We start from the raw sequence: 23,541 nt of genomic DNA on the forward strand, positions 1-23,541 counted from the left end.
GTTCAGTTATGCACACAACAGTTACACAGCACAGAAACAGGCCCTTCGACCCAACTCATCCATGTCAACTTAGATGTCTACCCAGGCTAGTTCCATTTGATTGTGTTTGGCCCATATCCCTCATGCTTTTTTCCTGTCAATGAACCTGTCCAAATGTCATTTAAATATTGTAACTACACCCCCATTTACAGCCTCCTCTGGCAGCTCATTCCACATACCCATCACCCTCTGAGAAAAAAAAATACCCCTCAGCTTTAATCTGTTGAATTACTCCTACTTTTATATTCAAGGAATTTGCTCGATTCCAGTTGCCTGTACCTGAAAAGCACCTGTATGCCTTCCTGTCTTCCTGATCAGTGCCTCAATACTCCGCCTTACTGGTTTGTTAAACAATGAACAATATAGCAGTTGAAACAAAGCAGCAACAGGATGTATCCAAGGCACCGATGCAAACAATGTTAACATTCTAAACTTGAAACTATGTTGTGGGGTGTGTTAAATAGCTCAGCAAGTCCTAAACAGACAGACCAGACCAGAGTAGGACCCTCCACACTGAAGTAATCCGCCCAACATAATTGATTTGTAGCAGGACAAATGTTTTTTTTGTTTTAACCACCTCTATGGACATCTCAAATTACAGGATAAACATGCAAAATGGCAACAGATACACACCCTTCCCCCACAAAATGAGGAAAGATACTTTTCAAAGCAGCAGAATACATTGTAGAAACAAAGAACTACAGATGCTGGTTGATACACAAAAGGGCACAATGTGTTAGAGCAGTTCATGTCAGGCGGCATCCCTGGATACATATTAATAAATATCGAGGTAGACAGAGATGAAAATACATTTGTCCTGCCTTTGCTCAGTATTTAGTGATACTCAGGCTGCCTGGCATCTATTCTCAATGGCTGGATACATCTGGAACTAAATTTCAGAGTTTCTATATGTTAAAAAAATTGCTATCATCGTAATCAGTTTAGTTTGAACATTCAGCCTTTCGGCCCATGCCGACCAGTGACTCTCCACTAAGACTATCCTACACACACTAGGGACAATTTGCAATTGTACCAAGCCAATTAACTCACAAACCTGTACATCCATAGCGTGTGGGAGGAAACCAGAGCTCCCGGAGAAAACGTATAAACTCGTAGTCAGGATCGAAGCTGGATCTCTGGCAGTGTAAGACAGCAACTCTACCGCTGCGGTGATTTAATTCTGCCATTGTTTATTATTAAATGCAAGTGGAAAATAATTTCACTCAAATTTCACTGTACCTTAATTGGTACATACGACAATGAACTGACCTTGAAACCTTGAACATATACTAACAGCCTGATAAAGTGCTACTACGTTCAAGGCAGAAGGTCTGCTCAGAAGAATGATTTACAGCTCTACGAGTACAAGGCCCAACGGTGGAAGCAGGTGCAGCAACTGCAGAATGGAACCGTAGCAACCTGGTTTGGTTTTTGACCATGTTGAAAATATTATATGCTATTAATGTTTGGCAGGTGGGAATAATTTCCCCCCATCCACATGTGCACTGAAGGGCAGCCCACAATGATATACAGGTCAGATGATTGGTTACTCTTAAATCATCCTGATTTCAAGCTGTGGACGGCACGGTGGCGCAGCGGTAGAGTTGCTGCCTCACAGCGAATGCAGCGCCGGAGACTCAGGTTCGATCCTGACTACGGGTGCCGTCTGTACGGAGTTTGTACGTTCTCCCCGTGACCTGCGTGGGTTTTCTCAGAGATCTTCGGTTTCCTCCCACACTCCAAAGACGTACAGGTATGTAGGTTAATTGACTGGGTAAATGTAAAAATTGTCCCCAGTGTGTGTAGGATAGTGTTAATGTGCGGGGATCACTGGGCGGCGTGGACTCGGTGGGCCGAAGGGCCTGTTTCCGTGCTGTATCTCTAAAAATACCTGCATTAAGCAGAAACAAAAACATTGCACTGGGACACTTATTGAAAATAGGAATTATTCAACTAATATCCATTACATGGACAGAAAAGGTTGAGGGATATAGGCCAGGTCATAGTCACACAGTGATGCAGTGTGGAAACGGGCCCTTCGACCCAACTTGCCCACACCGGCCAACATGTCCCAGCTACACTTGTCCCACCTGCCTGCGTTTAGTTCATATCCCTCCAAACATCCTATCCAGGCAGATAGGACGAGCATCTCGATCGGCATGATGAGTTGGGTTGAAGGACTGGTTTCAGTAATTTTGAATGACCCTTCGAGCTTGTAAATTGAAGGCACTCAATTGTCAATATAGACCCTACCAAAACTCCCTCTCTTCTACAGTGTTGAGTTTGTATAACTTTAATCCTCTGGCACCTCACTATAGGTGCAGAATACAACCATGAGCAACTATGGGTGCTTTAGTGGTTTCTGTAATATTACAGTAAACTACCTTTTTAGATTTTTTTTCTTAGAGACACCATCGGAAATGGGCACTTTTGCCCACCGAGTCCACGCCAACCAACAATCACCTTGTACACTAGCACTACCCTACACACCAGAGACTATTTACAATTTTAACCAAAGCCAATAAACCTACAAACCTGTACGTCTTGAGGGTGGGAGGAAACTGGAGCACCCAGTGAAAACCCACGCAGTCACGGGGAGAATGTACATACTCCATACAGACAGCATCCATAGTCAGGATCGAACCCGGGTATCAGGCGCTGCAAGGCAGCAGCTCTACCGCTGTGCCACCACACCGCCCTCCCCGCAATGAGACCTTTGGTTGATCATAGCTTTCAATGAACAGATACTAAATCCTGTCAAAGGTAGACACAAAATGATGGAGTAACTCAGCAGGGCAGGCTGTTCTGTCGTACTCATATCCCATCCAAGATTACCAAGCTCATCACAGACAGGACCTAACCCAGAATCATCCCGACTCATTACAACTCACTGGAAAAGCAGACAGCCAGTGGAGGGCTCGAGGACGAGTTTGAATGAAAAGCTATAAGGGATGGAACAACTAAAGCAAAATCCAGTTGTAACAAAACTAGCCAAATGTTACAAACCATTTGGTTCTCCAATTGGTCCTCTGTATCAGTTTACTCATGCACTTTCCATATTGTATCTTGCAATTGACCCATCATGCTCACACAGAGTGCTTTAGGCAAATTAGACAAATGGTGGTGGTGTATGCTATGCAGTCTAAGGTGTTCCAGCTTTATTCTTGGAATAAACTCATTTTGCTCACTGTGCCTACATGAACCAGTTGTATTGACCATTGCTCATGAAAACAATAATTTAACAATGCATTAAGTAAATCTATGGAGTAACTCGACACTACTCTATTGAACTCAATGACGAAGTGAAATGAACCAGATTGCTAATGGATTCAAACTCTCTTCTCATTCCCCAACATTTTGCAATACAATATTTGGCATCGAGAAGGTATCCCGTGCCCAAGTTAATCACTGGGATTCGCATGGATAACTGTCCACCTCTTTGCAGTATTTAGCATTGCACTAACAGCATGTCACAAGATGCAGAAGCTAAAATTAGCTGCATTTTATACAGCGGAACACAAGATTACCTTTTGTTTATAATGGTAACGGAGGGACAAATTGATGACACATCTTGAAAACCAATTTCGGGACTTCAATTAATACCGATTTCCCCTTTAATTTTGCAGTATTTAGCAGTTGCCTGCTTCAAAACAAGAAAAATGCAACAGCTGGATTCCATCTGCGAGCATTTTTTAGGACATTCTGGCAACAAATCAAATATGGAATGCACGGCATTTAGCCAATACAACTAGTGTACATACTGATACTGCTCAACACACAATCAACATTGGTAATATAGGGCAGTAAAACATCAACGCACCTACTCAGACCTATCTTATCTGCAGTGACCCCAAAATCAGCAGCATACAGACAGGCTGGCTAGAAACACTGCCATCGATCTCCAAGTGATTAAATCATAGGTGTTGCTGGGAGTTTAATGTTTTCCTGCATAGGAAATTTCAGGGTTAAAGTTATCCCCTAACTCCTCGTGGTGGATGGTAATGTAGGAATTCGAAGACATCATTTTTTTAAAAAAGCTCTTGGATTAGAACTACAGAATTGAAACAATTAAATGAATCAATTTCCAGAAACTGAATCAATTTGAAACCCAGAAGAGCAGATATTACTTAAAACCCCAAACTATTCCACTTTTTTCCCCATCACAAAAGCCAGAAATCATGTTCAGGGAACTATGAACTTACTCATTATAGCTGAAGATCAAGCTTCATTGTTAGCCTCAGAAATCCACACCACATCAAACGCACACCGGATAGCTCAAAGACAAATGCTTTAACCATGCAGGGAAAGCCGTGTGGATCTCTTGTCCTTGGGGAACAGACCTAACTTGTTTACACTTCAGCATCTAGATCCTTACCACCTGCGCTCCCCACTCGAAGTATATTCTCACACTAATGAAGGTGCGCCATTAATGTTTTCAGCAATAGCACGTGCATGCCTTGCGAAGCTGTAGAAAAGCCCTCAATTTGTACAAAAAACAAGTTACGTGTTCATAAGTTGTCGGAGCAGAATCAGACCATTTGGCCCATAAAGTCTACTCCGCCATTCAATCATGGCTGATCTATCCTTCCCTCTCAACCCCATTCTCCTGCCTTCTCCCCATAACCCCAAGCACCCGCACTAATCAAGAATCTATCAATCTTCACCTTAAAAATATCCATTGATTTGTCCTCCACAGCCATCTATGGCAATCAATTGCAATGGTATATTCTTTTATTCTGAGGCTAATGCCTCTGATCCTAGACTTTAGACAGCAGCATCATCTTCAGCAGTGTCTGAAAAAGAGATCCAACCCAAAGAAGGGTCCCAACCGGAACTGTCACCTGCCCATGTTATCGAGAGTTGTGGCCTGACCTGCTGAGTTACTCAGCCTTGGCATGGTCTTCAGGACATTGTAAGGAGGCAAATAATTTAGCCACAGCATGGAAAAGTAATCTCACTGTAATCATACATTGGTTTTACATCATCTTTAAAAAAGCCATTCTTTATAATGGAAACCAACCAGGTTAATCAGTCATACTGCAATTATATACAGCTGGCCCTGCTGCATATCTAGTGATGGAAAATCTGAATACAGCATCATCCCAACTATAGTTTAAAAAAATATGATTATAGAGATTAGTCAATGGATAAAATGAGCAATGGTATATTTAGTTTAAAGATTGCACAAGAGATAACAAGTGAATCTCGATTTGCTGAAGTTATTTGATTGCAGGATATGGGTGGCACAGCGGTAGAGTTGCTGCCTTACAGAGACTCGGTTCGATCCTGACTATGGGTGCTGTCTGTATGGAGTTTGTACATTCTCCATGTGATCGCATGGGTTTTCTCCGGGTTCCTCCCCGTTCCAAGTTTGTAGGTTAATTGGTTTGGTAAAATTGTTTTTAAAAATTGACCCCGGTGTGTGTAGGATAATGATAGCGTGCGGGGATCGCTGGTCGGTATGGACTTGGTGGGCAGAAGGGCCTATTTCCGCACTGTATCTCTAAACTAAACTAAAAGGATATTCATTGTCCAATGCTTACCGATGAACTACATTGATCAAAAGGGATTTGCAGCAAACAAAAAACTAAGATTCTATTCTTGGAAAAGATCAATCGCCTCCCAATACAAAAAAAATGTAACATACATAGTCCTTTAAGCAGAACCATGCATAATCGTTTACAAAGACCAGCAGGACTAAATAGCCTCCGGAAAATTTCTAACAAATCAGCAGGCCCTTAGTCAAATGAGGCAGGAAATTATCATGCATTTTCATAGTGTTTTCACAAGGCCACTGCTTAGAAATGACTTGTAATTTATTTCCATGGGGGGAGAAATGGTGCTTGACTAGTGTCCATGCTTAGCAGTGTGTACAGTATTCTCGTGCTAAATCAGTCACGGGGCACCCTTGTGCCAGGAATGAAGACAGCAAACGGACTCATTGTGATCTATAAATCGCAGGTGCAGATTAGAACCACAGCTTAATACTGGGCATCTCTTAAATAGCTCATCTGTCTCCCTAAAGAACACTAAGATGCTCAAGTGCTGAACAATATCAAATAACTGGTTTTATGCTGCGACTTGGCTGATTTTCAATTTGCCGACCATACATACAATAATAAATAAGTGAATTCTGTCGGTTTGAAGAATTTCTTTATCATGGGAGAGTATGTAATAAACAGTAGCAGACTAACTGGCAAACCGCGATTAATACACGAGGATATCAAACAGGCAGCGTGGCCAAATAGCTGGAAAGTTAAATGCTCCAGGAAGATGTGGATAGATTAAATGGATACAAAAATAATAAATAGATAGCACTGAACCTTAGCTTATGTTGGGTTCTACATGCTATCATAAATGTTCCTTCTCTCTTGTAAACAAAAGATTGGCAGGAATTACACGTCAGGAGGGATTTAACATTAGAGTCACACAGCACTTTCAGCCCGACTTGTCCACGCCGACCAAGGGATGTTAATCCCCTCCAACAGGCTTTGAATGTATTCTTAAACAGTTTCTTCTTTGTACTTACGAAATCTCTAGTCATGTGAGGTAGTGCATTTTGCAAGTTCAATCAGGGCAAAGCAGTCAAGGCGATAGTATACCAAGAAATGCAACCTCAGAGTGCAAGCCAGAGTGCTTTACAAGGTTGACCTGGCGCCGATGATGGCTGCCACGGTGTACTGCTCCTTGCTGTTTTGTCTGTGTTTGTTCGTTTGTGTCGTCTGTGAAAATCCCACAAAGATCACTTTCATGAGAGAGGGAGACACAAAATGCTGGAGTAACTCAGCGGGTCAGGCAGCATCTCTGGAGAGAAGGAATGGATGACTTTTCGGGTCGAGACCATTCTTCAGACTGATATCAGGGGACAAAAATAGAGACAGGAAGACTAGTGGGAGAACTGGGAGGGGGGAAGAGAGGGACAGAGGAACTATCTGAAGTTAGAGAAGTCAATGCTCATACCGCTGGGGTGTAAACTGCCCAAGCGAAATAGGAGATGCTGTTCCTCCAATTTGCGCTGGGCCTCACTCTGACAATGGAGGAGGCCGAGGAAAGAAAGGTCAGATTGGGAATGGGAGTTGAAGTGCTGCGCCACCGGGAGATCAGGTTGGTCAAGGCGGACTGAGCGGAGGTGTTGAGCGTAACGATCGCCGAGCCTGCGCTTGGTCTCGCCGATGTAGAGAAGTTGACATCTGGAACAGCGTATACAATAGATGAGGTTGGAGGAGATGCAGGTGAACCTCTGCCTCACCTGGAAATAAGAGATACTCTTTCATGATAGAGGTACTCATTAACATCAGATATTCGGTACCTCCAAACATTGCTCCGGATTTCTCTCACTCGCTGGATTATTTGGACCTACTTGTCGGCGGGGCTGTGACTGTGTTCAAGGTCTTGAGATGGAGGAGGACTCTGGAGCACTCGCCCGACTGCAGCGACGAGGATTACACACGCCGCTCCCGTGTATATTCCTTGCAAATCTAAGTTCTCTCAACAACAAAGTGGACGAACTTAAACTCCTGTGCCAAACAAACAAGGACTTCTCTCGAGCCGTTGCCCTGTGCTTCACCAAGACCTGGCTGTGTGAGTCTTCCCCGGACAATGCACTGCATCTGGCTGTCTTTCAACTACAGAGCGGACGGACTGCAAAGCGGAGGCAGTGGGAAAATCAAGAGGTGGTGAAAAATCCTTCTATGCTAACCAGGAACTGGCGCAGTGACATCACGGTACAGTCTAACTTCTGTTCTCCTAATCTGGAATCTTTTTTTATAAATTGCCAACCATTTTATTCTCCAAGGGAATTTATCTCTTTTACCCCCCCCCCCCCCCCCCCCCAAAGCCTGCGTACGTGAGGCGCACACGCAACTCGCTGACCAGGTAATGAGAGTAGAGAGTGACTTCCCAGACTCCATGGTCATTGTTTTGGGGGATTTTAACAAGGCTACCTTCCAAGATACAGACATAACATTACCTGCCCCACCAGTGGGGAGAGAACACTCGATCATAGCTATACTACAATCAAGAAAGCATATCGCTCTGTTCCCGGCGCGGCTCTGGGTCTCTCTGATCATTGTTTAGTTCCTTATTCCGACCTACAGGCAGAAACTAAAATCTGTTAAGCCCGTGGTCAGAACAATGAAAAAGTGGACAAGTGAGGGCATTGAAAACCTACAGTCCTGCTTTGACTGCACTGATTGGAATGTGTTCAGAAAGCATGCACAAGCCTCGATGAGTACAGACACTGTGACATCATATGTCAGCTTTTGTGAGGACAGCTGCATTCCCACTAGGACCCGGAACTGCTTCAACAACGCCAAGCCCTGGTTTACAGCAGAACTCAGACAGCTCTGCCAGTCTAAAGATGAGGCCTACAGGAGCGGGGATGCAGACCTCTATAGGCAGGCTAAGTACAAGCTGAAAAGAGGAATCAGAGCTGCCAAGGAGAGGTACTCAGCTAATGACTCAGCTAATGACTCATCTTCAGTGTGGAGGGGCTGGCAAGAAATCACCAGCTAGAAGAGGAAACCCCCCCCCCCCCCCCCCCGCTCCTTTGACAATCGTCAGCTGACCAACGACCTGAACAAGTTCTACTGCAGGTTCAATAGACCGAAAAATAACCCTCCCTCCATCCCCCACCCACTCCACAGTCAAAAAGGTCCAACGAGGATGTACTTCCTGCGGTCGCGGAGGAAACACAATGGAGGCGCTGCCCTAGCAGCTGCGGCTTACCTGCGGTTCGTTTGTCTTTGTGTTTTTTGTCTTAATTGTAGTGTTTTTTGTGGTTGTGTACTATGTGTGTGTGTGGGGGGGGGGGGGGGGGGGGGGCTGTAAAATTGTAAATTTGCCTCTTCCGAACGGAGAACCGACCTTTGTTTTCTGGGTCGTGTCTCCTTTCCCGCTGCGGCCTACCATCGGCCAAACACCTGGAGCTGACGGCCTCCATCTGGGACCACCTGGGCTTTGGTTCGCAGAGTCGGCCTGGGTCGGCCCAACGCGAACATTTGAAGCACTTCCCTCTAGAAGGCGACTCCAGACTGTCAAAGCCAGAATAAAAACAGCCTTTTTCCACAAGTAGTAGCTCTACTCAATAACCAAAAGTCTGTAGCCTCTTTTTGCTCTTGTTTATTTCACTCACATGTTGAAACTATAATGTTTTATTCTTAATGTTTTAATGTTTTATACTTTATTCTTAATTGTTTACTGTATGTTTGTATTGTTACTTGCGAGCCCGAGCACCAAGGCACATTCCTTGCATGTGTACATACTTGGCCAATAAACTAATTTAATCACCATTTCACACCTACTTGCGGCCTGACTCCTGTCTGCAAAGACTGGACCCTTCCCCACCCACTCCCCCCAATCACCACTTCACACCTACTTACAACCTGATTCCAGTCTGCAAAGACTGGGCCATCGTCCACTACCCACCCTCTCCTTGTTGCCCAACATCAGTCTGGCCACCTCCCCATCACTAACAATAGAAATTGAGGTGGTGGAGAAGCTATTCAGGAGACAGAAAAGGCGGAAATCTCCTGGACCAGAACAATGTTTCCCCCTCTGCCCTCAAGCTCTGTGCCGAACAACTGGCACCAGTTTACACAGAGATTTTCAACCAGTCCCTGCAAACCTGCACTGTCCCTGCCAGCTTCAAAGTCTCCACCATTGTTCCTATACCCAAATAGACAAGGATCACTGGTCTTAATGACTACAGGCTTGTCATACTGACCTCTGTAATTTCATGAAGACCCTTGAAAGATGTGCTGGCCCAGCTGAAAAACATCGCAAACCCCCTGCTGGACCTACTGCAGTGCACCGCGAGCCAATAGATCAGTGGATGACGCAGTGAAACTAGACCTGCACTTTATCCTCCGGCACCTAGACCGCAAGGGGACCTATGCAAGGATTTTGTTTGTGGATTTTAGCTCTGCATTCAACACCATTGTGCCAGAGCTACTACACTCCAAACTGCCCCAGTTGACTGTGCCTGAACCCCTCTGTCAGTGGATCACCAACTTCCTGACAAAGGAAGCAGCATGCGAGGCTGGGAAAGCACATCTCGGACCCACAAACCCTCAGCATAGGAGCACCGGAAGACTGCGTACTCTCCCCTCTCCTTTACTCTCTCTACACCAACAACTGCACCCCCCCCCCAGACCCCTCTGTCAAGGTCTCAAGTTTGCGGACGACCCCCCCCCCCCCCCCACTCACCATCAACAACACCACAGTCACATCTGTGGAGTCATTTAAGTTCCTTGGAACCATCATCTCCAGGGACCTTAAATGGGAGGTCACCATAGACTCCACAGTCAAAAAGCCCCAACAGAGGATGTACTTCCTGCAGCTGCTGAGAAAACACCATCTGCCACAGGCAATGATGGTCCAATTCTATACTGCCATCGTAGAGTCTGCCCTCACCTTCTCCATCATGGTCTGGTTTGGCTCAGCCACCAAGCACGACATCCAGAGGCGCATCGATCGATTAGCCGAGAAGGTTGTTGGCTGCAACCTTCCCCCCATTGACGAACTGTACATTGCAACGGCCAGGAAACGAGCGGGAAGATCATCTCTGACCCCTCTCACCCCGGCCACAAACTCTTTGAAGCACTTCCCTCTGGAAGGCGACTCCAGACTGTCAAAGCAGCCACAGCCAGACATAAAAACAGCTTTTTCCATGAGCAATAGCTCTACTCAGCAACCAAAGGTCTGTAGCCTCCTTTTGCTCTGGTATTTTATTTCATTCTTCACATGTAGATTAAAATGTTTTATTCTTAATTGTTTACCGTATGTCATGTTGTTACTTGCGAGCAAAGCACCAAGGAAAATTCCTTGTATGTATACACACTTGGCTAATAAAATGTATTCAATTCTATTCAATGCTTCGCCCACCGTAGGCGCCAAGAAGCCCATACCACCAAGTTGGCGGATTGCACTGTCTGGCCACGGAAGTCCCGATGAGATCGAGATTGGCCACCTCATCCAGCCTAGGCACCACATTTTCTGGGGAACTTCCTGGTGGAATTTCAAATGTCCTTTTTTATTACAGGTGGAAACAGGGCCTTTGGCTCACTGAGCCCATGCCGACCAGCGATTACCTCGCACATCAACACTATCTTGCTCACACTAGGGACAATTTACACACAAACACCAAGCCAATCATATGTTGAAAGACTGGAGCGATTAGGCTTGTATACACTGGAATTTAGAAGGATGAGAGGAGATCTTATCGAAACGTATAAGATTATTAAGGGGTTGGACACGTTAGAGGCAGGAAACATGTTCCCAATGTTGGGGGAGTCCAGAACAAGAGGTCACAGTTTAAGAATAAGGGGTAGGCCATTTAGAACTGAGATGAGGAAAAACTTTTCCAGTCAGAGAGTTGTGAATCTGTGGAATTCTCTGCCTCAGAAGGCAGAGGCCAATTCTCTGAATGCATTCAAGAGAGAGCTAGATAGAGCTCTTAAGGATAGCGGAGTCAAGGGGTATGGGGAGAAGGCAGGAACGGGGTACTGATTGAAAATGATCAGCCATGATCACATTGAATGGCGGTGCTGGCTCGAAGGGCCGAATGGCCTCCTCCTGCACCTATTGTCTATTGAATGCACCTAGAACTTTTGATTATGGGAGAAAATAGTCAACGTTTTATTCCAGTAAAATGAAAACATGTAGATGAATAGAAATTCTTAGAAAGCCAAGGATCCGAAATTCTGGTAGTTATCTTGCAGCACGCACACTCCAGAGAACATACGATATTAATTACTGTGCTCTTTGGCCCAGGGCGTCTATGCCAAACATGATGCCACAAACGTTCTCCTCTATTATATCTGCCTCCACCATCACCGCTGGCAGCACGTCCCAACACTCATACTCTGAATGTGGCCAAACATTGAGTGCAAAATTACTCTTGTACTCAATGTCCTGACTGATGAAACTAATCCCAGAGTATGTGGGCTCCTACATTAGAGATTCAGGTGATTTATAGTGACCGACCGGACTTGCATCCCAATGAACCCATCCAAACTTCCTAAATGCAAATGTTTAATTGTCAACATCTCAAAGCAGAATGCAAACTTTTCAGTCAATGACTTCCATGTTTAATAGAAATTTGGCCAAAGTTCACTTTTGTAACATAATAGACTACATTTAAATAAAATAATGTATCCTTTCTATTCAGTCTTTTTATGGGCAAGATAGACACAAAAAGCTGAGGCAGCTCAGCAGATCAAGCAGCACCTCTGAAAATTAATAGGTGACGTTTTGGGTTGGAACCCCTTCTTCAGGCAGTTTGCAGAGATGAAATCTGCCACTACACATAATACAACTGGGCCTAGTTTCAGTTAGGAGGACTTCAAAGTCCTTAAGATTGGCCAAACTATTTAATTCAGATTAGGTTTAATTGTGAATAGATGAAATGCAAAACCACAAGATGACACATTGATTTAGCAGAATCACTGATCTTTTCTTCAATTTAAGTCATTTACTTTAAGGTGTTCACCATATACAAGGCACTTTGGGTTTCCAGTACTTTGTAAAACTAAACTTTAAATTCCTGCACAATTTGCTGCACCAGTTGCAATCAGGATACAAGGCTTGCAAGTAAATGGTAAACACACAACTTCCTTATTCGCTTGAAACACTTTCATTCTACTTAATAGTATTAAAACACATCACTATCGTGCAATGTGCTAACCGCTGCAGTTCTTGTTACTACAACTTGCACGACACCAATATGGACATTACCAAAATGAACCTTTAAAGTGAAGTCTCATTGGCAAGCAGGCACAAGGACTCAATCATGCAGTTCCACAGAGTTTCTTAGAAACATTGCAATGTCATTCAAATACAATTTTCTCTTGCACAGTAAAGCCACTGGTTAATTGTGTTAGTGGTGAATTGTAATGTAATTCATATGCTACCAAGAGAGTCATTTCCTTTGGAGACAAGATGCTCACTTTATTGTCGTTTTTTAAAATCATCAACTCCAAAGTAGTATTGCACACAATTCTGTGTGCACGTGTGCCCCAGAAATCTCAGCATTGACAGCAAGTGGTCAGAGCAGACACACACAAACTCCATTGGCGTTACACAGCCATGCACCCTCTCAAAGCACACACACAGGCACAGGTTTACTTTCCGTGAACCTTTACGCAAGTCAGATTTTCTGCAAATATGAACAACCATCCTCATCACCTTCCCAACATAACTCAGAGTATTAACATAGAAACATAGAAACAAGGTGTAGGCCATTCGGCCCTTTAAGCCAGCACCGCCATTCAATATGTTCATCGCTGATCATCTAAAATCAATACCCCGTTCCTGCTTTTCCCCATATCCCTTGATTGCCTTAGCCCTAAGAGCTAAATCTAACTCTCTTGAAAACATCCAGTGAATTGGCCTCCACTGGCTTCTGTGGCAGAGAATTCCACAGATTCATAACTCTGGGTGAAAACGTTTTTTCCTCATCTAAGCCCTAAATGGCCTACCCCTTATTCTTAAACTGTGACCCCTGGTTCTGGACTCCCCCAACATTGGGAACATTTTTCCTGCATTTACCCTGTTCAATCCTCTAAGAATTTTGTATGTTTCTACAAGATCTCTCTCATCCTAAATTCCAGCGAATACAAGCCCAGTCGACCCATTCTTTCATCATATGTCAGTCCTGCCATCCAAGGGATTAACCTGGTGAACCTACGCTGCATTCTATCAATAGCAACGATGTCCTTCCTCAAATTAGGAGTCCAAAATTGCACATCATACTCCAGGTGCGGTCTCACCAGGGCCCTGTACAAGTACAGTCGGACCTCCTTGCTCCTAAACTCAAATTCACTCGCAATGAAGGCCAACATGCTGTACCTGCATGCTTACTTTCAGTGACTGATGTACACGCACACCCAGGTCTCATTGCACCCCCCCTTCTCCTAATCTGACACCATACAGATATTAATCTGCCTTCCGGCTCTTCCCCCCAATGTTTATTCCCATTTATCCACATTATACTGCATCTGCCATGCTTCTGCCCACTCACCCAATCTATCCAAGTTACCCTACAGCCTCCTAGCATCCTCCTCACAGCTCACACTGCCACCCAGTTTTGTGCCATCCGCAAACATAGAGATGTTACATTTCATTCCCTCGTCTAAATCGTTAATATATATTGCAAACAACTGCGGTCCCAGCACCGAGCCTTGTGGCACCCCACTAGTCACTGCCTGCCATTCTGAAAAGGACCCGTTAATTCCTACTCTTTGCTTCCCGCCTGCCAACCAGTTCTCTATCCATGGCAATACCCTACCCCTAATACCATGTGTATTAATTTTGCACACTAATCTCTTGTGTGGGACCTTATCAAAGGCTTTTTGAAAGTTCAGATACACTATATCCACTGGATCCCCCTTATCCATTCTACTTGTTACATCCTCAAAAAATTCCAAAAGATTAGTTAAGCATGATTTCCCCTTTGACCAATCCCGTCACTGCTTTCCAAATGTGCTGCTATAACATCTTTAATAATCGACTCCAGCTTCTTCCCCACTACTGATGTAAGGCTAACTGGTCCATAATTCTGTTTTCTCTCTGTCCTTTCTTAAAAAGTAGAGTCCACAGGAATTGATCACGGATCAAAAGAACATTGGAAAATGAAGAGCAATGCATCCACGATTCCCTGGGCCACCTCCTTGAGTACTCTGGGATGCAGACCATCAGGCCCTCGGGATTTATCTGCCTTCAGTCCCAACAGTTTATCTAACACCATTTCCTAACTAATGTGGATTGCCTTCAGTTCCTCCATCCCACTAGATTCAGGATATCTTTATTTGTCATCCAAAAAACAAGTTTTTTGGACGAGATTTCGTCACCCACAATCCAACAGTAAGAACAATAAAATAAGCAAATTACACAACCCCAACCAACACAAAACACACAAAAAAAAAAGAAACATCCATCACAGTGAGTCTCCTCCAGTTACCTCCTCACTGTGATGGAAGGCCAGAATGTCCTTCTGTCATTCTTAAAAAGTATTTCTTAAAAGGTAGAGTCCACAGGAATTGATCACGGATCAAGAGAATCAGCAATGCATCCACGATTTCTTGGGCCACCTCCTTGAGTACTCTGGGATGGGACGGAGAGAGAAAACAGAGAATTATAGACCAGTTAGTCTTACATCAGTAGTGGGGAAGAAGCTGGAGTCGATTATTAAATGACAGAACGACAGATCCTTTGTCCACTAGTATTTCCAGGAGATTGGTTCTGTCTTCACTAAGGAAGACAGAACCAAAGTACTTGTTTAACTGTTCTGTCATTTCCTTGTTTCCCATTATAACTTCACCTGTCTCTGACAGTAAGGAACTTATTCATCTTCACTAATCTTTTCCTTTTTACATACCTATAAAAACTTTTAGTCAGTTTTTGCATTCCCTGCAAGCTTTCTTTCATGCTCTTTTCGCCCCCTCTTAATTGACCCCTTTGTCCTGTGTTGAGTTCTAAATTTCTCCAGGTCCTCTGGTTTGCCACTTCTTCTGGCCAATTTATATGCCTCTACCTTGGCTTTAACACTATCCTTGACTTCCCTCGTCAGCCACGGTTGAGCCGCCTTCCCAGTTTTAGTTTTGGCCAGACAGGGATGAACAATTTCTGGAGTTCATCCATGCGGTCTTTAAATCTTTGCCATTGCATCTCCACTGTCAACCCTTTAAGCATAATTTGCCAGTCCAGTTTATCCTAGCCAATTCCCATTTCATGCCTTCAAAGTCTCCTTTACTCAAGTTTAGGACCCTAGTCTCTGAATTAACCACGTCACTCTCCATCCTAATGCAGAATTCCACCATATTATGGTCACTGTTGCCCAAGGGGCCTTGTACAACAGGATCGCTAACTAATCCTTCCTCACTGCACAATATCCAGTCTAGGATGGCTTGTCCTCTAGTCGGTTCCTCTACATATTGGTTTAAAAAACCATCCCGTGTACATTTCAGGAAATCCTCCTCAGCACTGTTACCAATTAGGTTGGCCCAATCTATATGTAGATTAAAGTCACCCATGATAACCATTGTAGCTTTGCTACACTCATCCATAATTTCCTGCTTGATGCTATTCCCAACCTCCCTACTGCTGTTTGGTGGTCTATATACCACTCCAACAAGCATTTTCTGCCCTTGGCTATCCCACAGTTCCACCCATACCATTTCTACAGCATCCAAGCTAATGTCCCTCCTAGCTACTGCATTAATCTCCTCTTTAACCAGCAATGCCACCCCACCTCCTCTTCATTTCTGTCTATCCTTTCTGAATATAGGATACTCCTGCATGTTTAGCTCCCAGCCTTGGTCACCCAGGAGCCATGTCTCCGTAATTCCAACTATATCATATCCTTAACTACTAACTGCACATTCAATTCATCCACCTTATTTTGAATGCTCCTCGCATTAAGGCACAAAGCTTTCAGGTTAGTTTCTCTTATCTCCCTTCTACCTTTTGCTTCTGTCCTCCTTTTATAGCCCTCTGTCTCCTTGCATTGGGTCCCATCACCCTGCCCCGTTAGTTTAAACGTGACCTTTCCTTACACTCTTTCCCGTTACCTGCACGGAAACACGTGCACGTTGTTGACTCCCCCCACCCCACTTTTTAGTTTAATCCCACCCGTGTAACACGAGCAAACTTGCCTTAACTGTCTCAGTGGCAACCGGCTGTGTCCGTGGTATAACATCCAGGATAAGCACCGCCAGCTTGTTTCTGATGTAAACTTAAGTGATCGCACAGTGTTGATGAAATTACAAACTGCCTTGATTACACGAGGAAACGAGTACAGGGTGGTTTATGCAAGTTGCAAGTCACCTATTGCGCAAGCATTCAGATTCAGGGACAGTTTCTTCCCAGCTCCTATCAGGCAATGGAACCGGTTATCTTATCACCTGAGTGCAGTCCTCACCTACCATCTACCTTATTGTAGACCCTGACTATCTGTAATCAGACTGTAAATTGCACTCAACATTATTCCCTTTATCCTGTATCTATACACTGTGGATGGCTTGATTGTAATGATGTACATTCTTTCGGCTGACTGGTTAGCACGTAACAAAAAAATTTTCACTGTCTCTCCGTACACATGACCATAAACTAAACGAAGCCAGGGAGTGTGTATAACCAAAGCGCTTTGCATCTTCCCTAAACAAATCTTACATGTTGCCTCAGACCAACCCCCATATAATTATTCACAATATTAAAATAATTTGCCTTCAGATGATTCTGACATGACCCTTTCCCACCTCCAAGTTCCATATAATGTTTCAGATACTTAATTCTGGTCCTTTACACCTACTTAAAATGAAACATCCCAATGTTGGCAACCTGCATCAGCCACAATTCCCTTTCTAAAACTCTCCCTCATGGTACAACCTAATGAGCCTTCAAACATTTGCATCCAATGGACAATCGAGGACCAGAGGGTTCAAGGTGTAGGGGAAAAGATTTAATAGGAATCAAAGGGGTAACTTTTTCACACAAAGGGTGGTGGGTGTATGGAACAAGCTGCCAGAGGAGGTAGTTGAGGTTGGGACTATCCCATCGTTTAAGAAACAGTTGGACAGGTACGTGTAGGAAAGAACTGCAGATGCTTCTGAAGGGTCTCGACCCGAAACATCACCCATTCCTTCGCTCCAGAGATGTTGCCTGAGTTACTCCAGCATTTTGGGTCTACCTTAGACAGGTACATGGATAGTTTAGAAGGATATGGACCAAGCACAGGCAGGTGGAACTAGTGTAGCTGGGACATGTTGGCCGGTGTGGGCAAGTTGGGCCAAAGGGCCTGTTTCCACACTGTATCATTCTATGACTAAGCAGATTGTGACTTTTTTGGACAAGACTACAGAATAAAACAAATTACATTTAAAAAACAAAGGCCATGTCCCTTTTGTACAGTGTGTTTGTCCTTGAACGTCCCTCCCCCGCAAAGCACTTACCAGGCCAAACTAATCTACAACCAAGGCAGCTTTTCCAGGCAGGATGCAGGTCAATGACCTTTCATAGCTGTAACATCAACTGCCCCCTTCCACAAAAGCCCCCTTTGCCTCCTGTGCATTTCTGGCATTGTTTCTATTTCAAATTTCCAGTACTGGATTTTCTTTTTACACCTCATTGCCGTGGGCTCAAGAATATTTGCAGATAACCCCTTAACAATTCAGCCTTTTATCAAATTGTTTATCTGTTCAAATGCTAGTTTGCTTCCCTAATAGAGATCACAATTGAAGCAAATGCTTTTCAATGTGACGTGGCCAAAAAAGGTTAACACTCCAAAGACGTACAGGTATGTAGGATAATTGGCTGGGTAAATGTAAAAATTGTCCCTAGTGGGTGTAGGATAGTGTTAATGTGCGGGGATCACTGGGCGGCACGGACTTGGTGGGCCGAAAAGGCCTGTTTCCGGCTGTATATATATGATATGATATGGTCTCAGAATGACACTAATCATAGAGTCATGCAGCACAGAAACAGGCCCTTCGGCCCAACCTATCCTGGGATGGCGGGACTTACATATGAGGAAAGACTAGATAGACTGGGCTTGTACTCGCTGGAATTTAGAAGACTGAGGGGGGATCTTATAGAAACATATAAAATTCTTAAGGGGTTGGAGAGGCTAGATGCGGGAAGATTGTTCCCGATGTTGGGGGAGTCCAGAACCAGGGGGTCACAGCTTAAGGATAAGGGGGAAGTCTTTTAGGACCGAGATGAGAAAACATTTCTTCACACAGAGAGTGGTGAGTCTGTGGAATTCTCTGCCACAGAAGGTAGTTGAGGCCAGTTCATTGGCTATATTTAAGAGGGAGTTAGATGTGGCCCTTTTTGCTAAAGGGATCAGGGGGTATGGAGAGAAGGCAGGTACGGGCTACTGAGCTGAATGATCAGCCATGATCATATTGAATGGCGGTGCAGGCTCGAAGGGCCGAATGGCCTACTCCTGCACCTATTTTCTATGTTTCTATGTCAGCAGAGAGGCCCAGCGCAAATTGGAGGAACAGCACCTCATATTTCGCTTGGGCAGCTTACACCCCAATGGTACGAATATTGACTTCTCTAACTCCAAATAACACTTACTTTTCCTCTCGCTCCATCCCTCCCCCTTCCTGGTTCTCCAACCAGACTGACTGTCCCCCATTAAATGTTATCTCTGTATGCTTCGTTGTCACCTTCTCCAAGCTAACAAAGATCTATTCTACATTTCCCTGATCGACATCCCCTTTGATGTCTCGCTTTCACACCTAACGCTTCCTTATCTCTGTATCTCTATCTCCCCTGACTCAGTCTGAAGGATTGAAGAAACGCCACCTTCTATCCAGAGATGCTGTCTGTCCCGCTGAGTTACTCCAGCATTGTGTCTATCTTTGATAAACATCTGTACATTACCACACATTACAAGTCATGGGGCTCTACCTGCTTTAACCAAAATTAATGATACTGGCTCTGCATATGTGTCATGCAATAGCATGTAGATAAATAGTTATACACACTATGGAATATTAAAAAAAATTAAAATGACTGTCTACACTAACTGTAAATGTTCAATTAAAATTTATGACTCATGAGGTGGTGTTTATTTTAAAGTTGGATTAACGGCTGATCTCATTTAGAATTGTTACGTTGAAGAATTGCTCAACTCTACTCTATCAGGTCCATAAGCAATATTCGGTACTTAGAAATAGCAGTAATCACTTGAGGTACAGCTACTGACACTGATGGTGGACTTTAACATTGGTATTTGTTGAGAATAAAAGAGATTGCAGAACAGAACAGCCATCAGAAAACCAAGATAAATTAAAAGCAGTAAATCTAGATGTGGAAGTTAAGTAGTCAATAATCCCAATAATGTCATCCTCTTACACTTAGCTCCGTAATAAATGGCATAGTAAGTGAGGTTTTCCATGGCACTGGATTTCTAAAGACATGTCGAGAAAATATCATTCGGCTATTAAAAACTTCATGTTCTCATCTCCAATTACCTAGTTATCAGAATCATCAGTAGAGCTCCATTAAAAAAGCAATTGTTTCTGAAGTAGCAATAATCACTACTGCACGGGACTAACCGAATCCTTCCTCAGACTGATTTTTTTTTTAAAGTTTGATTTCATTCAGGAGCAGGGAAACTCCTTGCTCCTCGAGTCTTACAAGATTCAAAAGAACACTCCATTTAGTAGTTTCCTGGCAAGCAAGATACGTGCGCCTCCTGCATAAAGCCAGAACGCAGTAATAAAATGTCATTTTTTAAGATGTCAAGCGTTCTTTTCATAAAAACATTATGCAAACTGAAAATGTAATGTAAAAGCCATGGACATGTGTCACCAAATATTAAATCATTAAAATCCATTGAATGTCATTTTAACTGTCGTTTTCCACACTAATTTTACAAATGGGTTAAACTCCACAAGAACCAACTTTTGTTTTGAAAACAAAACACACCCACTCAGAAATTGATATTGTATTAAAAATACTTGCAATATTTAAATCAATATATAGTAAAATCAAGGGATATGGGGGGGGGGGGGGGGTCAGAAGAGTAAAGTGGTGCCAAGAATAAAAATCATCCATAACCTTACTGAATGGCATGAGGGTGTGAATGATCTCTCCTTATGTTCTCCAAATTAGCAGAAACACTCAAGTCATTTCTGGGTGGGACAATCACGTGCTCAACACAACAAAACTCAGAACAGGTTTAGCACAGACCCTGCCAAAGTTTGAACAACAATATAAACAAACATGGCATTAAGCTGCAAGTATTAAAAATGCACACTTGCACAGGACGTTGCAGAGGCAACTACAGCTAAGTAAACATAAACTGTGTCAATGCTTTGCAAGAAATTATTTTGAAGCTGGTTCACACCACATAATAGATGAGCAAACTTTAGTCTACTAAAGCAAAGCGGTTGGAATGCTGCCCTCAAATCATCCATTTTCCACTTGCACTTTGTTTTTTCTAAGTCTAAGTCTATTTTGTGCAATTAACAACATTTTCTCTGTTATCTCAATCTATGATTTTAAATGCATCTCAATCTACATAGTTCACAACAACCTAGAATTTAGAGCAATACAGTGTGGAAACAGGCCCTTCGGCCCAACTTGCCCACACCGGCCAACAAGCAACTTTGTCACTATGGACAAGTTGTCTGACATGACTGACATGATGAAAGAATGGGTCGACTGAGCTTGTATTCACTGGAATTTAGAAGCATGAGAGGGAAACTTATAGAAACATATAAAATTCTTAAAAGGATTGGACAGGCTAGATGCAGGAATAAATGTTCCCAATGTTGGGGGAGTCTGGAACCAGGGGTCAACAGTTTACGAATAAGGGGTAGGATGAGGAAAAACCTTTTAACCCAGAGTTGTGAATCTATGGAATTCTCTGCCACAGCAGGCAGTGATGGCCAATTCAATGGATGTTTTCAAGAGAGTTAGATTTAGCTCTTAGGGTTAAAGGAATCAAGGGATATGGGGGAAAAGCAGGAACAGAGTACTGATTTTAAATGATCAGCCATGATCATATTGAATGGCGGTGCAGGCCTTCTCCTGCAACCTATTTTTCTGTTTCTAGGTTGTGCCGAATGGCCTGTTTCCATGCTGTACAGCTGATTCCATGACAGTGGAACAAAAGTGACTGTCCTGACAATTATCAGAAACAAGCAATACTTTAAATACACATGCAGTTTATAATGAGTACTCCAGATTAGTTGAACCATCAAACTAATGTTTATAGACAACTATTAAATTTTGTAGACGAATTAGCAGAGTATCTATGTCCATAGACACAATATCAACCACCCTGCCCTCACCCTCAGTCACCTCCTCAAAAAACTCAATGTAGTAGTGAGACAGGATTTCCCTCTTGGAAGTCCATTGAGACCTCCAAGTGAGACCACCCATTGCTAGCCGATAGATGCTGGTTTACAGATACTGCCTGACCCGCTGAGTTACATCTGTATTTTGTGTTTTACTCAAGATTCCAGCAGGTTCCTTGTTTGTGTCTCCAGGCTTTAAAGTTGCTACTCGATGTAATTAGTTACATTTTGATACAACAATTGCCAAAGAACTTCGCCGTAGTGAGACTACAAAGATAAGTGACATGGGTGGCAAGAAGCACTCAATAATAGTCTCAAATGTCCCTGATCTTGGACACCAGTCCAAGGACGACCAAATTTTTTTTTTTTTTTTTTAAATTGGCTGGCAACAAGTTGCACACATCAAATCTCTCTCCAACATGGAGGTCACCCTCTCTCTCGGCCACCCATGGGTCTTACCTCCACCACCTGCACCACCACCACCCCTGCCTCGCCACGCCCCAGCCTTACCTGGCCATTCTGAGCAAAGCTCGGCTTCACGAAGCCATTCCTCCGGGCTGCAGCTTTGCCCTCCAAGTGCACTTTCTCCATGAACCCGTTGACCGTGCTGTAAATGTCCCCGTTGGGCGCCAGTTTGCTCTCCATGCCGCCGGCCTCTTCACCTCTCAGTTAGTTTATAGTCCTCCTGCCCCCCCCTCCCTACACACCTCCTGCTCGCAGCCGCTCCACCCACCCCCTTTTTCAGTGAGGTCTGGCCCGGACCAGTTGCTCCTACACAGTCCGCCCTAGGCTGCTTCTACTCGGTCCGTGGCTTGGGGTTGCTCCTACGCGGTCCGCCTAGGCTGCTTCTACTCGGTCCGGGGCTTGGAGTTGCTCCTACTCGGTCCGTCCTGGACCGTTGGTCCGCACAGGATTGCTTCTACTCGGTCCGCCGGGGGGGGGGGGGGGGCGGGGGTTGTGCCTACTCGGTCCGCCTTGAGATTAGCTCCCTCCTACTGGAGTTGCTCCTACTCGGTCCGCCTGGCCACACTTCCCTCTTGTCGGCTGCTGTTCCTCCTCCTCCTCCTTCACCACCACCTAAACAGACGTGCAGCCTAATTAGACACGCCTCCTCCTGCTCCACTGGCCCCGTCGAGAGACACCGAGTAGCTCGACTCAGGAGGAGGAGGAGGAGGAGGGAGAGCAATGGACGGCCGGCGGAATGACGTCATGTCCGCGCCCCTTTCCCACGTGACGGCGCGGTGACGTCGAACGGGGAGACGTGACCCGGCGTCCCCGCAGGCCCCGCCCCGGTGACGTCGGCCTTGCCCATGACCGCCACTAACCTCTGTTTGCACAAGGTAGGGCGTGCTCGGCGTCTCCCTGCACCGACCCACCTCTCCCTCACTGCTCCCACACCACTCGAAACACAAGGTAGATACAAAAAGCTGGAGTAACTCAGCGGGACAGGCAGCACATACTGTTCAGAACTGTTTGCATTTGAGGGAAATAAGCATTTGTTTAACGAAAAAAAAATATAGAACTAGAGAGGTGAGTGAGAATAAAGTCAGCAAATCTCAATCACCTGATGATCCACATCCCAGTGTTTTGAAGGAGGTGGCTTCAGAGATATTGTTTTGTAAGTTCATAAGCAGCAGCATTAGGCCATTCATCCCATCAAGCCTACTCCGCCATTCAATCACGGCTG

The 23,541-nt window shown here is 44.3% G+C and overlaps 1 protein-coding gene across 1 annotated transcript in view; it reads right to left on the reverse strand.

The window, feature by feature from the left end:
* The window catches only part of LOC144597475 (serine palmitoyltransferase 2-like), a 119,040-nt gene extending 96,483 nt beyond the window's left edge, over nucleotides 1–22,557 (reverse strand). The window contains exon 1 of the mRNA XM_078406910.1: nucleotides 22,365–22,557. Coding sequence (XP_078263036.1) covers nucleotides 22,365–22,499 — 135 coding nt within the window. The 5' untranslated portion in view covers nucleotides 22,500–22,557. The remainder of the gene's footprint in view (nucleotides 1–22,364) is intronic.
* Between the last annotated feature and the right edge of the window lie 984 nt (nucleotides 22,558–23,541).

Source organism: Rhinoraja longicauda, chromosome 10 (assembly GCF_053455715.1).
Source record: "Rhinoraja longicauda isolate Sanriku21f chromosome 10, sRhiLon1.1, whole genome shotgun sequence".
In the NCBI taxonomy this organism is placed as follows: Eukaryota; Metazoa; Chordata; class Chondrichthyes; order Rajiformes; family Arhynchobatidae; genus Rhinoraja; species Rhinoraja longicauda.